The 17,567-nt window shown below is 40.2% G+C and overlaps 1 protein-coding gene across 1 annotated transcript; it reads right to left on the reverse strand.

Annotated features, from left to right (window-relative positions):
* Positions 1 to 381: 381 nt before the first annotated feature.
* Positions 382 to 11,200, reverse strand: LOC146470481 (E3 ubiquitin-protein ligase TRIM71-like). Its single transcript, XM_085121904.1, has 2 exons — positions 10,874 to 11,200; positions 382 to 4,444 (listed from the first exon to the last, which is right to left on the reverse strand). The coding sequence occupies exons 1-2, from the start codon at positions 11,198 to 11,200 to the stop codon at positions 2,129 to 2,131; spliced, it is 2,643 nt and encodes an 880-aa protein (XP_084978030.1). The 3' UTR covers positions 382 to 2,128.
* Positions 11,201 to 17,567: the final 6,367 nt, after the last annotated feature.

A 17,567-nucleotide genomic window follows, 5' to 3' on the forward strand; every position in this document is an offset into this window, starting at 1 on the left:
TGTGCTTCATTCATAACTCTGCTTGAGATAACAGAAACATGTTGTGGTTTTTACATGGATTACTTTAACAAAGAAAGTACATTGTACGTGTAAATATTCTTTTCTTTTGAATCCTGGGGGTAGAGTGAACTTGCCGCTTTGGGAAAGAAGCACAGAGGAAAGACGACGACTATTAGATCGACTAACTGTGGCAAAGGCGAGGATCAGTATTTGTGAAAGCGGGAAACATCTGAAAAATCTCGCTGTAGCATCTGATCAGATCCAAATGAGATACAGGTATTGAGCCTGTATGCAGGGCGGAAATGAAGAGAGGCTAGGAATCAGAGGTGTATTATCTGTTTGTGGCACTTATCCAAGCGACAGAAGGGAAACTACTTTCTCAACACAAAATTAACTTTATTGCTATACTTTCTCACTGCGCTAACACACTGTAACACATGACTTAAAGTCAACGTATCGATACCGTTTTAAAACCCCGGCTCCAAAGAAGGTTAATCTCTACGGTTTATTTTAAAATTAGTTTAACATCTCAAAAGGCGATCAAGAACAAGCTTCTTCCTACTAAACATATAAACTGAAAACAGTCCTAAACTGTTAAAGTGATTTAATGTTATTGCACTGAGTATTGTACGGCATTTAATCTATGAAGATATGGTATTGAACTCATTCTACAAATTGCATTGAGCAAGTGCAATGAAAACAATAATTGACAAAATCTATCAACGTGCTGACCAAAATGCTATTTTTGAGCTGCATACTCAGTGTGGCAAAAAACAGACGACAGGAAGCGTGGAACATTTGTGGCACGGAGTGATACATGGAAAATATTTTACTGCTCACTGTCTTTGATTCTAAAAAGAAATGACCGACCTCCTATATAAACCTATCGCTTTAAGGACACGGCCTGCCCTGAACACAGACTTGTTCAGTTATTTGCATTTGGTCTCTGGGTTTATATAAATGCCAGATATTCCTTCTTTTAATTTGCGATGCAACAATTTTAGTTAAAAGCTACCTGATTTTGCATTTCGTTTACTGTAACTAAGTAATGTTAACAATATTTGCTTGCTTACGGTAGAGCGACGCAAGCACTCGCTCTGGAAGCCGAAACATTCTTAACAAATACTAAAAGAGCTTCTGCACGAGGCTTTCAGTTTTCTTTTTCCCTCAAGGCTATCAGTTTTAACGAGAAAGCAAGGCAGCGCACCATCTTCTCTTTGAAATTTCTTTTAAGTTGAGGGACAGAAAACGCTTGCTGGTCAAAGAAACAGCACTGATCATAGAGTGTCCGCGCAAGAAAAGTTAACGTACTTGAGCCAACGAGGGAACTGGTCAGAGGCTATTATCATAAGAAAAAACATGACGGACAGCGAATTCGTTTCAATATGATTAACTTATCTCGTTACATATGTTACATTACCGCTTGAGTGACTCCCTTCCAGCGTTTTTGTTTCAATCAAATTGGCAATAAATGTTTACTCATATTCTTGGAGAAAATTTCAAAGCGATAGTTATCTCATTTGTAAGGGGTCATCGTTCATAGGTTTTGAATTATGGATCTGTATTGTCCAGAAGCAACAGTTACAATTCTTGAAAAATTCATTATCGAAATGTTGGAATCGGAAAATTTTAAGAAAGTTAAATTTCTCTGATCCTATTTCATTACCTGGAGAGGTGGATGTATGAGTTTTCAGCGAAATCAATTTGAAGATGAAAATTGAATATGAAGATCTTAGGGAGAGTCGGTCTTAATTGTCAAGGCCAACTAAAGGTGGATTTCAATTGTCGCGTAAATTTTACGTACAGACGTAAATTTAGCTGGCTTTACGTACGTAAAAAGGATAAGAAGCGATGTGTGAGCCGCGTGCGTAAATGTAAAAAGTTAAACAACGCTCAACTTTTTACGTTAATGCAAGCCGTTCATACGTCACTTCTTATGTACGTAAAGCCAGCTAAATTTAAGCCTGTACGCAAATAAAATTAACGCGATAGGATAACCCGACCCCTATTTAAATTAAATGAATATTAGCCCAAAGACAACATTCTGAATTTCACGGTGCTAAATCTTATAAAATAGAGTCCACAATATTAAAATTACCCAAGCATATCCCTCTCGAACACCTTACTCCTAATGAAAAACATAAATGCAGTCTTTGTCAGCATCAGACACGAGCACATTTCCGTTCTTATTAACGGCAACATTGCAAAGAAAGCTATCGACGAAATATTGTCCTGTTTTTAAAGTTAGAAATTTGCCGTCCAGTGTAAAAAGGGTCAGTCTTTTGTTTCCAGTATCGCACGCAATCAGATGGTTAAACTTGTCGATAACAAGTGCAAAAGGACCTATCAGTTGTCCGTCACCACATCCCTCGCAGCCTATATCATGAAGATACACTCCCGCATTGTTAAATACCTTGACACAATTAGCTGCTGGATAAGAAGCAAAGAATTTATCCTGGTGATGAACAGCGCACCATGGGTGTGAATCACAGTCTGGAGCACTGAAGGACTGCAGCAAGTCATTCCCGTCAGGGGAGAGGACTTGGATTTGTCCATCCGCGTCGTCACACGTGATTATGCGACTATCACTTCCAATAGACATGTTACGCGGTGTCTTCAGGTGTTTGTCGTCGATGTGTTTGATGAACTGACCACCTTCAGTAAACAGAGAAAGCTGATTCTCGCCGTAAGGCATACAGGCAATGACGTCACCGCCCTGGGTAAATGCCAACGAAATAGGCTTATTGTTGAGTTCAATCTCTCTCAAGAAATTTCCATCAGAGCTAAACATTTGAATTCGATTATTTTCGGTATCTGCCACGGCAATCGTTCCAGTTTTTTCACTCACAGCGATACCCCAAGGCTCCTTAAACTCTCCTTGTGCTTTTCCAGTTGATCCAAACTGAAACGCAAATTCATACTGATGCGGAACATGCACAACCCAGGGACTACTAGTCAGCGGCTGACCATTAACTTGAATTTCCACTCTATGTTGTCCAGCACTCTGTGGTGTGTATGTTACTGTGTACCTTCCGTCTTTGGAGTCTTTTACATCAGTTTTCAGTTGATCAGCTGCTGGAGTTAAGATGTGGACTTTTATGACATCACTTTCTTGATAACACTGCAGTCCATCTGAATCTCTAGTGACAATCGTGAAATGTGTTTCTTTCCCTTCCATTGCCTCTTTCTCGCTTGGTCTTTCAGCTAACGACATCGAAGGATCGGTGTTACTAACCACAATTCGATTCAATTTATGCAGCTTTTTTTCCAGTATGTAATGCACACGTGGTGGCTTATAAATTTCAGGTTTCCTTCTATTCAACAGTTCTTCACAACGTCCAACGAAGGTCTGATTTGTTTGTAGAATTTCAGCGCTGATGTTTCTTTCTGAGATACTTTCGCCTCGTTCAACACAGCTTTTCAGTTGAGTGACAATCAACTCAAAGTTCCCCAGTCGTGTTGCGTGATGTTTTTGTTCTGCTTCATAAATTTCTGTCAAATTGGCCTTCATTTTCCTTTCATGTTCCCGCAAATCACGAATCATTTTTTCCATTGCCTCAGACATCTTTTTCTTGGCAGACAAAATGTCGTTTTTGTTTTTGCCCATTAAGTCGATTTGTTTCTTAATTTCATTCTCATAAATAACAATTTCTGCTTTCACTTTCATCACAGCTTCCGCCATTTGCATCTTTTGTACTTGAGCAGCTTTCTGAATGTCTGTCATGGTGTGTAGATTATGACTCACTACACTGCACTTGTGGCAAATAGGAACTTTGCATTCTTCGCAGTAAAATTCCAGAGGTCGGTTTTCGTGATATTGCTGTGAACACATGACGGGTCTGTTGATCACCTCTTCAACATCTTTCTTTTGCAATTTGTCGATCAAAACATTGTGATGACCTCTTGTGGCCTTCAAGCGTTGGTGAGCGTCAAAACAATCTTTGCAGAGAAAATTCTGGCACACGAAACAGTAACAAGTTGCGCTATTTAGGCTGTCGTCACAACTGCCACATTTCTGTGCCTGTGCGCTACCATCTTTGAGAGTGAGAACATCCACCAGTCGGTTGAGATGAAACGATGTGGGCAAGTTGTTGAACGTATCTCCTTCGGGTATTTGGAATGATGTCTGGCAAACAGGGCATTTGATCGTTGTTTGTAGCTGTCTTCTGGCGAAGCCTGCTAGTTTGTCGAGACACTTCAGGCAGAATGAGTGAAGACATGGCAACGTCTTTGGATTTTTCACTGTTTCTATGCACAGTGGGCATTCAGCCTCCTTCTTAAGATTCTTAAAAAGCTGTTGAACATCCAGGATGAAATTTATAAACGACACTGACTCTGCATGGGTGCGGAGACATGCATAAATAGATAGAAGTTGATATCTTGCGAAAGATTGAATTACCGGAATGTGTAGTCGAGTGCATCCATGTGATGAGTCGTCCCCAGGCTTTGTTAGCGGTGTTAATAATATTAATAATACCTTTATTTATTACCTTTGGCTATAAGAATTACGGTAATATCACAGTAAAAAAAGAAATTCACTAGTACACGACATGTATATATGTTGTGGTTCAATTTTATCCTTGGTTTGAATTTTATCTTCCTATTGTTCTTGGGTATAGTAATGTATGATAATGAGCTTGAAACAATGTGAAATAACATTTAAACCAAGGATAAAATTGAACCACAACATATATACAGTCAAAATATGTCAAGTTAATTAAGTGTTCGATGAAGCTGAAAATGAAAAGCGATGTATTTGAAAATTTCAATTTTAGTGGCATTAATTTTTTAAACACGTTCCACAAATGAGCAATGCATCGGTTGAGGGGTATTCACGATATTGTTTGTGAGGTATTTTAGAATTGCTTCAAACATCGAACAGACAATAAAGACAAAACGTTGAAAACTTCCAAGATTATGGCGTTTAACGAGAACGGCCCCCTTGAAGAGGGTTTGCACTGATCGGGGTGGAGACCTAAATTTTCAGTTTTCAGTTGACTATCAGCTAAACTTTCGGCCATTTGTCAGCTATCAGTTAATTATGACGTTATAAGTTATTTGCTAAATAACGAAACAAGGTAATAAAAAAAATGGGGGCATTACGTATTCTTAGGGGTTCAAGTGGGGTTGCTCAGGCAGTACAGAAATGGTAGGCACAAAGTAATGCTAGGAGAGAGATTTTAAAGTTAGCTTTTTATCTTATACCTGAAAGTTTCCATAGGGGATGTGGTTAAGACGTCAGCAGGTAGGGAGTTATTCTAGGGCGTGATAGTAACGTTGGAAACTAAGGTCTTTCGTAGTGATCTTGACGCTTTCAAGACTGTGAAGTTCCTTGACTGATCAGTACGTCTGATAAACTACGTAGTTGCGGAAGCGTGCTTATTTCTTTCTCTATCTACAGTTTAGCTGTTCTCTGTTTTTAGGACTGATCTGACTGTTTTCGTAAATGCTTCCTTAGCCGATGAATGGCTGTTCAACCATCTGAACCTATCGCCGTAACCATTGATACTATCCTGTCTCTGGAATCTTTAAGGCTAACTTGTCATGAATATATTGAGGGGATTTTTTTTTTCAGTTAAGGCTTATGCTTTTTGTCACTGGAAATTTTAAAGAAAGCTTCGTTCTACGTGTAGATTGTGTACTTTAGCCTGCATTCTTCTTTGACTGGTCGTGCGGGCGGCTTTCATGGCTGTATCCAGGGAAAATATTTGGCTGATTTTTTTGTAAATTGTAACTTAACATGTGCAGAAAGCAGCATTAAAGTCAAAATGTGACGTTGACGTAATTCTTGCTTTTATTAGTTACTAATGTGTCAATTTCGAATCCTATATCACATGTCGTGGAAAGGAATTGAACAAGTATGGTGACGTTCTGATTGATCAGAAACTGTGCTGCAATAAATAAATTGTTCTGAAGATTACAGAAACATTGTGGATTTTGCATAGGTTATTTTACAAAGGAAGCGAATTGTACATGCATACTATGTTTTCTTTTGAACCCTGATGGCCGGTGAGTGTGAAGCAACTAAACTGTCTACATATAGGTAGTGGACTCATTAGAAGGAGGCAATTAACTCTGCGGCGTTAAAGTGCTACAATGAACCCATGAATTTCCCACTGAGCGCTAGCCCTAGTAAGGAAATTGATCGTCCGCTGTTCTACCTACGGAGCTACGAAATTCATGGTTTCACTTTATCACTTTAACATACACTGCAGAATTAAATCTCTGATCCATCATTTGTGTCCTTAATGCTAGCGGCACAAGATTTATTAGCACCCTTCATGTTCACATCGCCGCAATTACCACTGGCAGTATAATCACCCACGACTTGCTCCCGCCTGGCCTCGTTGCTTAGTAGGTAGAGGAACGGACGATCAAATCCGGAGGTCGTGAGTTAGTTCGATTCCCACCGAGGTCGGAGATATTTTTCTTTGCCTCGTGCGATCTCCCATTTCCATGCTAGCCCTAATCCTCAGAGGGAAAGTTAAGGGTTCACTTTAGCACTTTAACGTACACTGCAGAGTTAATTCTCTGATCCATCAGTAGAAGGACGTTTTGTTAGAAATTCTCATTTACAGGGTGACGTTTTAACTTTCTTGGGGAGGGGGAGGCTCTACACTTCCTTGTAGTCAAACCGTTTTATTGTCGGATCGGCTGTTTCAACAGAGTTTCTAGAACTATACACATGCCACACATTTGCATTCAAATCCTAGCAATATGCAGGATGTTTGTCCCATGAACTAGTTAAATTAGCTCCCACGAGTCTCCCGTTACTTGCTGGTGGAGCATCCGAACTAGTAATCGGAAGGTAGGAGCACTCGCATTTCCTTTCCCCTACTTTGCTTGTGTCATTCACTGAAAAATACATCATTCTCATTCATTCACCAGGCTTAAAATATAACATCACATTTATACCATTGCCCATCTCATTTTTTATTGACAAAGTAAGGCACATGCGCTGACCATGCGAATCACAGTTCCTGGGCCACGTGTCGGCCGACCGACAAATCGACGCGTTTTATGAACTGTGTCATCGCCATCTTCTGCATGGTGACGACGCCCCAGTTAAAAAATGAGGGTAAAGAAGCATCGCGTCACGCAAGTGACGGCTGCTTGATAAAAATATAAATGAACGTATACTGTAGGAAGCTTTGAGTAAACACAATTTTTAACGCGTTATGTTAAATGACAGTTTAAATATTCTAGCCCTCATCTTTACAATTATGAACACGCAGATCATGAGTGGAAATCAGGCCACAAATATAACTCACATTTAAGAATCTACTGTGTAAGTTTTCCGTTAGTTGTTGAATAAAATGTTACAGAAAGATGGTTTCAAAAGAATTAGAAGCACAAACAAGATTTCAGACAGCGGAAAAAGTGACCGTCACTTATATAAGTCCGTCTGCAGCGCCCGGACAAACCTTCACTGCCATCAAATTGATCATCTCGCTGCCGAGTGAAATACCTGGCAATGCAGCGCCGGAGGCTTTGAAGCTCAACAACGTTGCCGTAAATTAGTTCAAGCGAACTCTCTAATCACGCAGTTGTCCTAAGATTCCAACGCTTGACGAAGCGCTGGAAGTTAATCAAGGGATGATGCTCGATGCGCCTGAGAATTCTAAGATACTCAACTATGATATTGAAAAATTGGGAAATTTTGCATAGCAGAGGGAGAAATCGTTGATCATTGCGGCTCACAACACTCGCCTAATCGTGTAAAGTTTTTTCAAGAATCGCTGCAAGAAGGCTTCTTAACAATGATCAAACTGGCTTTCTTAAAGGAAGATTCATCGAAGAAAACATACGGCTGATAAATTGTATTATCAAGTATGCTTCAGAAAAAAAATATCAGTACCAGGTCTACTACTTTTTATAGATTTCGAAAAGGCCTTCGACTCGCTGGAATGGCCTATCGAGCGCACGCTTCAATACTTTGGTTTTGGACCCTCTTTAATACATTGGATTCAAACGTTTTACAAAAATATTGAAAGTTGTGTTCTGAATAATGGTGTTTGGATCTCTACTAATCACAATATCATACTAAATCTAAAACTTTCGAGAAAAAGTGGACAAGATTAGAAACGTACTAAGCTGCTGGAAATATCGACGATTAACTCTACTTGGCCCTTGGCTCAGGCTAATAAGGATTGAAGACAAACCAGTTTTCTATAAACAACTCTCTCTCCTTATGGAATTCAAAAAATGGCTCATTTAATGAAGAACTCGCGCAATTTTCTCTCTTTCGATGAGTTTATCAGATTAACACTCACAAAATACAAGTAAAGCCACTGAAGTACTTTGGCCTTATATCACCCCTTCGATACCATTACAATGCACATTTTTCTGAGGAAACTGGTCCTTACTCCATACATTTCTTAAAAGCGACAAGGGTAACAGGTTAGTGTACAAGAAACTTCTTTCCTCCAAAAGCACCTCACCCGTGAAAAGCCAATTGAAATGGAACAACAGTTTTGCCTTTGACGAAAATTGGACTCCTGATTATGGGCTAGCAGCTAAGTGTACCAAAAGCACAAAACTCGTAAACTTCCACTATAGGTTTCTTTCACCAAATCCTACCCACAAACCTTTTGCTAACCAAAATTTGTATTAAAGAAGACCAGAATTGCTCTTTCTGCAGCTGCTCCTCAGAAAACCTAGCCCACCTATTTTGGCTCCAGTCCAAAGGTCTCTCTTTTTTGGGATAATTTGGTTGAAAGGCTAGAGCGGTTCAAGCTAATACCAAGAAAATATTCAAAAAATGTGGCCATTTTATGGGTCTGAGGTCCGACAACTCAAGTTCCTCCCTTCAACTGAACTTGTGGTTTCTTTTAGCAAGGTACTTCATATGGTGTTGCAGGGTAAACAATAAGATCCAACTTTTAAAAAGCTTCAACTTTTAAAAAGTTTCACTTCTGGTTCTCAAATCACAATTTCACATTGAGTCTTATAAATCTAGAGCAAATCAAAAGAAATGGGAGCCTCTCTTCCCTTTCCTCAATATTAATTAGCCAACGCTATTAAAATTCAAGAAAGAAAATTTAGGGTCACATCTTTCTAACCTCTCTCCCCATTCCCAAGCTACAACGTTGAGGTAGCTTCCCAACTGTCGTTAATTATCTAATGTAAATATTATTTTTCACCGCTGCCACCAAACTATGTAAAGAAAACGGCTGTAGAAAACTGCTTAGCTTATGATAATGGAGTTTGTTGTTGTTGTTGTTTGTTTTTTTTGTAAGCGCCTCTCTTGTCTGTAAGCCTTTCGTTGTATGTGTCGACTTTTTGTAATTAATGTTTGTCATGCCTGATGTGGCTGGTACTTGCTGATATTTTTGTAATAATGTTGGGTTTGAAAATAAAAGATACAGTTACAAAAAAAAAAAAGAATCGCTGTTATGCGACAGGGTGAGAGATACCGCGTTTAGAAAGCAAAATGAAAGACGACTAACGTAGCAAAGGCGATCGATATTTGTAAAAGCGGTTAAACCACAGCTTATCAACTGAAAAGTCTCGCTGTAGCATCAGACTCAAGAGAAATACATGTATTGAGACATCGTGAAGAAGTCCAAGTGTAGATGACAGCATGAGGAATCGTTTCTGAAGTCATAGAAATAGTTTTAGATGGAAAGCTAGGGTTACTCGCGGGATTTGCACTTATGTCCAGAAATGCAGGCAATGGTGTATTTGGCAATTTTGACTAAATCTAGCCACAGTCATAACGGTGACGAATTTGGCAAGATTTCGTCAAATTCCCAAATAAATGCAAATAAGCTAGACACATGGAACCCTGCCATGTTGGCTGATTTGACGATTTTGGCGAATGTGACAAATTTGGCGAAATTTCGTCAAATCACCAAATGCATGCAAATAAGCTAAACACATGGAGGCCAGCCATGTTGGTTATATCTCGAGATTTGACGAAGAAATTACACAGCTTTGTGAGATAGAACAGATCGAAGAAGAGATAGAGGATAAGTAGGACATAAGGTCGAAAATTCTGAAGACGAAAGGAAATATAGCTATCGCAGCACGTGCTGTAGTTCAAGATGACGGGTCGCCGTCGTCACATATGGCCGGGAAAAAGACTCTTGAACAGAAAGCTTCGTCGTCAACCAGTGCAGGTCCTGATCACAAACGTCAACTTCAAGAAAGGGGAACAACTTCGTCTCATGTCACAGGCCACAATGCTCAAGTCGTTGAAAATGACTTTTTGATATTGGTTTCCGAAAACAATACTCGCCGACAAGTCAAAATAGTGAACCGTCTTCGTTTCATGTTACAGGTCAGGATGTTCAAGTTGGAAATAAATTATCAACACATATTCCAGGTCCGAGGTCGAGTCATGGGCAAACAACGACAAAGCCTCGACTGCCAAACCGGGTTTTGCCAAGATTTAACGGTGAGATACAGAAATATAGATCATTTTGGGACAGTTTTGACAGTGCTGTTAATAACAACGCTGACCTTTCTCCTGTAGATAAATTTAATTATTTGCAAGCATTGTTAGATGGTCAGGCTGCTAGAGCTTTCCAGGGGTTGACATTGTCAGAGTCAAGTTACAAGGCTGCAGTTGATGTTTTGCATGAGAGTTTTGGAAAAACACAACAATAATACCAGCACACATGGAAGAACTCCTCAGGCTACCAAATTGTACTGGTGAAAAACCCGCAGGAAAGATGATGCGGAACGCGCGTTTTTGCACTCTCTCGATTCTTTCTGAGAGCTGGACAGAGAGAGAGGAATGCCACACAGGGCAACAGTACTCCAGTACCGACCTAATTAGTGCAATGTAAACTCGAAGGAGATCGTGTGGAGGTGCGCCACTGCGCTTTAGCACTAGTAATATATGCAGTCGTTTGGTAGCCTTGCCTACTATTTCGTTGACATGTGAATCCCATTTTAGGTTACTTTGAATACTGACTCCCAAAACTTTGTGGGCTTCGACGGTTTCAAGTGCATTGCCAGTCACAGCTAGATCTGGAGGGAAATGCTCAATGTGGCGGCAAAAATGGACAGTCAGTCCCTTACATTTCTTAGGATTGAGTTTCGTGTTGTTTTTAACAGCCCAGGAATTGAGTGCGTCAAGCTCAGATTGAAGCGTTGAGGTCGCGCGCGCCGGTACAACCTCTGAGATAGTCACGTCATCGACGTACTTCCAGTACGAACAGCGCTGAGATGCCAATTGTAGATCGTTTTTCATGATGAAGAACAAAATGGGGCCAATTTTAGTCCTTTGAGGGACCCCAGCGTTAACAGGGAGCCATTGAGAGGTATTTTGACTGAGCTTGACGCATTGCCTCCGCTCTGTTAGAAAACTACATATCCATGGAATTATAAAGCGACGACGGTACGCCCAACTCTATACTATAAGCTTTGTGATCACTATAGTATGGTTAATCCTGTCAAAGGCCTTGCTGAAATCCAAGAAACACGCCCTTAGATAGCAGCCAGGGTTCTCTAGCTCAGGGAGCCAATTGTGAATTAGGTCGAGTAGGCAATAGGGGGTGGAAGATCCTTTAAGGCTACCAAATTGGCGAGCATCAATATACTCACCAACATCCTCGATCATCCAGGTAACCACAAAGTCTTCCAGGTCTTTGGATAGAATAGGTGTTAGGGAAATAGGTCGCATATCCCCTTCATTTTGAGGCTGCTTTAACTTCTGGATGGGGGTTATGTTAGGTTCCTTCCAAATATTCGGGACGACTCCAGTAGAGAGAGATGAATTAAAAATAGTTGTAACTGGTTCAGCTAATTCATAACCGAACTCTTTGATAATTCGAGGTGGTATGTTGTCAGGACCCATGGCCTTATTGGGCTGTACGCTCAGAAGCTTTTTACAAACTTCATGAAGGTGCACCAAAGGCTCTCTCTCATTCGGTAGTAAATATGCTGCGAGAGATGACATGTCTAGCGGTGGAATGTCACGCGCCACGTTTGCAAAGTAGTGATTCAAACACGCTGCAAGTTCACTCTCCGACAGTACCACACCGTCGCGTTCAAGAGTGAACTGGGAGCAGCTTCTAGAGCGCCCAGACATTGCGTTGACTGTGCGCCACCACTGCCGACATCATCTTGCGTGTATTCCGCACTTTTTCTGTATAGAAGTTCTTCTTTCTGTCGCTGATCGCCTTCTGGACTTTTCGCCTGTAAATGCGCCACATTTGAGTGTTACTAGAATAGAATGCCTGCTGACGCTTTCTTATTAGTTCTTTGATGTGTGCAGTTATCCACGGCTTGTCGGTAGGATGGAACCTGACCGTCTTGGTGGGAAAGAAGTGATCAAGGGCAGTGTTAACATCTATCGTGAAGGAGGTCGCAAGGTTGTCCGTCGAAGGACAATGTCGGGTGACTCATAAGAGTTGTGCAAGTTCGTTATTATGTAAAAATAGTGGTAAGTTGTATTCTAGCGCAAAATATAAAATAAAATACCAGAAGTTTCGAGGCTGCTGCCTCTTCCTCAGAGGTATGTTGCAACTAAATAAAACGCGCGCGTCATACGAAACAAATTTAAATTAAAAATGAATTTAAATTGATACGTGATTAACTTGCGCGCTCCGATTTGAGAGTCTTAAATAAAGTTAAAGTCAGTATTGAGGCCAAATGGATGCAAAGTCCGGTGTTTAAATATGAGTTTGGCCTCAAAACGGCGCCTGTCCAAGCTGCTTTGGAAGCCTGACCGGGTTGCGGAAACAAGCATGTCCTCAGTGGAGTGGCTAAGTGATGTAAAATGGCGTGCAACTGGGAGGTTCGTGTTAGTAGTTCTAGTTGAACGTAGATGTTCACGAAATCTGTCTCCCAGACGTCTACAGGTCTCGCCAATGTATAGTTTGTTACAACCCCGGCATTTGATGACATAGACCACGTTGTTGCTGGTACACGTGAATTTGTCGCTAATGGTTATACGTCCCCCAGGACTGTCTACAAATGCTGAGACGATCGTATGAGTGCAAGTATTACACCGGGATCGGCCACATGGAAATGTTCGACGGTCATCATTGACAACGGTTATGTCATGAAGGGTACTCCTAACCTGGGAGTCACGCAGATTGCTATCGCGACGATAGGCAGATAAAATGCGCAAAGTTTAAAAACTCGCTGTGGTGTCCGGTTCATTTCGTAATAAATGGAGGTTGCGTGTAAGGATGCTTTTGACCACTGTGTTGGTAGGATGGTATGTCAACACCAGAGGGATGGTAGATTGGTCAACGACTGCATCCACAGGCTCAGAAATAAGTGCTTCACGGGGTGTGACTGCCACGCGATGTCGAGCTTGTTGAATAATTTGTTGTGGATAGTCACGATTAATGAAAAAAACAGTCATTTCCTTACAGGAAATGAGGCCTACTCTGAGGCCTACTCTGGCACCCAAAGTCGCCGTAACTTTGGGCGACTTAAGGCAACTTTAGGCGATTTAAGCTTATTTTGCCCAAAATTTATGGCAATTTTGGCGATTATAGGCGATTTTAGGCAACTTTGGGAGACTTTGGGCAATTTTAGATGACTTTCAGTGATTTAAGCAGGTACAGTTGTGCCATATATTTTCCAAAATGGGAAACCTCAGGTTACACCATAATGCATTGTTCCAGAAAATATCCATACCCTCCCCATGGAAGATTTTTTGGTTTAAATTCATGATGCACAGTGGATGCATTAAATGGGAGTGAGATGCCATAAACTGTGTATTCAATAATACTTTATTTCCTCAAAATATCATATACTTCTCTCAAAAGCGGCAACAGATATTCCAATGAGATTATTTAAAGAACATACGTTATATAATAAAATTATATTATTATTAGCAATTTTCTTCAGATGCCATCGTGGGTTGTATTATTTTTAGGAAATATAGTGATTGCCATGGTTACAAAGTTATAAACAACATAAATTTAAATATATATCTTGCCTCTTCAAAATACTTATGAAAAAAAAGTCTGAAAGGATTGTTTTCCATTCGGACTAAAATGAAAAAGAAAATAATACCAACAATTGTCTAATTGTCACAATGTCACAAATTATAGAAATAACTATCTTAGTGAATGCATCACCTACTGTAACGCAAGTTGCTCTGTCTATTTTGACTTGAAACTTTGGTGACAGACATGCCTTTCTCACATCTTCCAAAAGCCTTTGATCTTTTTCTGGCACCCAACCAATTTGCTCCTCTCCGGTCTTAAACAGGCGAAACACTCCCACCCCATATTTTGTTCCATAAGCTAATGTCTCACGTAGTGTCACTTGTGGCTTTTGGGCTTCTCTTATAACAGTCTAGGCTGCTGGAAACTTGGATGTGCCACTTAAATTGAAGCGCATTTTCCTTACCAAGGTTTGAGGTTTACAAACCGCTTTACACACTGGCTCATCCGAAGCACTTGCAATTTGCAATGGGCAGCGTTTTACCTGTGATTGAGAAAAAAAGAAAGAACAAAAAATCAATCGGGTTGTTTGCAATATGTTAGCCCTGAAAGCTGTCACTAATATTTCGTTACATCCCTAAAGAAAGTCAGAGTACGTCCGCCATTTTCCTTTTTATCCATAATTCCTTTCGTAAGCTTGTTACTAGGCTTCCCCCAACTTTTCAACATGCGCCACAATCTCGGGTCTTTTCCGTTTGGGGATGATACCCCCCATTGACCCACTCGAACTGCTCTTAGTTAACTTACCTCGAATTCAGTAGTTGGTATGAGGTTTCTTGCCGCAATACAATCTGAGAGCCAGTCAGTGGTGACAGTGGATACCGTATCTTGCAGTGATTTTAAGTTTAAAGATTCCAGACCAGTTTTGTAGCCAACTCCTTGATGGAAAAGCAAATGAGTCGTGTTGTCATTCACGCGGTCACTTATGTCTCCACCAAATTCCTTAGTTTTGTCCCGCAGAATTTTCAGCTGTACCTTCCCAAGCTTTTTCATGACAAAAACGAATTGGAGACCATGGAAGAAATCATTCGATGTTGAAGAATACATCTTGTGCAACACATGGCAACCCACATAGCAAGGTTTGTTCAAATCATCCAAACCTGGATGATTCCTTTGTCTTTGCACAGGAAACTACTGGGTTTCATTCTTACGTCCATTTTGCATGGCAGGGAAAGTTGATTGATAGAAGTACCATATTTTCTTAATTAAATGCGGAGCCTAGAATAAACACTGGGTTCAAATTAAAGCCGTGTCTACCATGCCAAGTTTTAAATAAAAACCCCTGGCGTTTATCCGAGAAAATATGGCTTGATAGATCAGGAAGATGGGCGGGGGATGCACTCTCCTATACAAAATTGATGGAGATGCTTGTACATTTTAGAGGGTAAAAATTGTGCTTTGAGTCTATCCTTCCCCATTGTGGTTATTATTTTCCTTTAGGGAGAAATGGGGGGGGGGGGAGATGTTTTAGGGTCCATGCCTACAATACTAGATTCTGATACCTTTTGGGTTTCAGTTGGGAATTACCAATGAGCATACCCATCACTTTTATATAGGAGTTACCCATCCCGCATCATCCCTTGGAAGATGGCATGACTGTATCATAATCATTTATTTTAATATTGTAATATTTTCAATGCAGTTCATAGCTATTGTATCACTTGACCAACTGGTCAAGATTGAATCTGGAGAAACGAGGAGATAAGAAATGCATAAATTGAATCAATAGAGAGTACATAGAATGTGCTACAATGAAGCATTACTGGATTTCAGTTGGATGTATTTAGTTCAGTGACGTGAAAAACATGCACAATATTTGACAGAAAACCTACAGTGGAGCACCATTAATATTATCATCCAACATAAAAATGTGGTCCGTTAACGGAGTGGTGAGGTGAAATTAATAAGTATCTTTTTCTTAGGTAAGAAAATGACTGGAGATCAACTTTTGTGGTGGTATAAAAGGGGTGATCATAAGGCAGGGCCTCACCGAATGTGATTTGTTGTTTTATCCAAATGAGACAAATAATGTACATTTATTCAATTTTTAGCTTGAATTGCGTTACTTTAGCCAGTCTAGCGTTGTTCTAGATCACGCGATTCGCGAAACATGCCCATGTGCTAGCTTTCATGTCACATCATCAAAACAGTTTCTTGGCTCCTCGGCAGCCATCTTGCCTCGAATGGTGAGTCTCGTTTTCTAGGTTTTCTGCTAACAACGGAACGGAGGGTGTAAACTACAGGTTGCAGGTTGCGGGTTGCAGGTTGCAGGTTGCAGGTTGCAGGTTGCAGGTTGCAGGTTGCGGGTTGCGGGTTGCAGGTTAAAAATTAAAATATAGAAAAAATAAAATAAAAATAAAAATATAAAACTCGCATAAATGCACTCGCATAATAGAATGTTTTACTCCGGTTTATTTGAATGAATCCGTTAGATAAATACGTCATTTGAAAGCTAATAGAACGCGGATAAGTGAAATGATTTGGAAGACTCGATGAAATAAATGTCGAGAATGTTGCCGCGTTTCATTGTTTATTTAGGCGCAGCTTCCTGGTTTTGCTATTTCAGTGTTTAAAAAAAAAACATTAGGCTAAATATCAGGTCAAATCATTTGCCGATTGGTCCTTTAAAACCCCCGGAGATCCCGCCGACAGACTGTTACAAAAGCCAAAGGTCGACTGACTCTCACGCTAAAATTACATTGATTGATATTTTATTTACCTTTCCTTTCCTGAAAAGGAATGTCGTCTCGATTTATATTCTCACTTTAAGGATTGGAAAATTTGGATTGCCGAGTGCGGAGTGTGGAAAATATGGAGTATGGAATATGCGGAGTGTGGAAAATGAGGAGTATGGAAAATGCATTAACTTTGACAGATTTATTAATTTCAAAGCATTTTAACGCATTTATGCAAAATAAAAATGCTTAGAGATGTTTTACTCTTGATAACTTGAACGAAACGGAAGTATAAAACTAAAACGTTTCTAGTCTGGATAGTCTACACGTCCCATTAAAGGGTTAAATTTCCCTGAGGGTTTCTAAACTTCCTTTGTAACTCTCAAAGATAACGGCACCGAAACGGTAGTAGAGACCTTAAACAACAAGGACGGAGAGGAAAACGCTAGTTTTGATGTCTGTCACTTTACTACACGACACAAACACTTGTCTAAGAAACGCCTCCGGTTTGCGACCGTGACCGGGATGTTAACGATCTTATGAAATCCAGTTATTTTGTAGCACCGCTTACTAACTCTAAATTGCTGTGTTAATGTTATCGATGTGGATACCAGTATAACTGAATATGAAAACATTAAAGGATAATGAGAAGGGATCAAGCTACTGGAGCATTAGTACGATAACCCAGATTATACCAACACTACCACCCAAGCTTCGCGCATATTCAGCGAAAAAAACCCATGTTCAACGGGCAAGCCTTCATTGAATCCGCAGTTTACAGAGCGCTTGGTGTCAACCAAATTTAAATTGATAAGACCAAAATGAGGTTTGTTAAATAAGCTGCGATAGCATTCAAATTTGATGAAGACCAAGAAAGGATGAAGTTCCGTCTTCTTGAGGTCATTAGGCAGATTTAGTGGCTTTAATATTTATGTGATCATACTACGTACGTTGTAGTTTTTACAGTTGGGACTTA

The sequence above is a fragment of the Pavona decussata genome, unplaced genomic scaffold (genome assembly GCF_977016875.1).
Source record: "Pavona decussata unplaced genomic scaffold, jaPavDecu1.1 SCAFFOLD_114, whole genome shotgun sequence".
Lineage (NCBI taxonomy): Eukaryota > Metazoa > Cnidaria > Anthozoa > Scleractinia > Agariciidae > Pavona > Pavona decussata.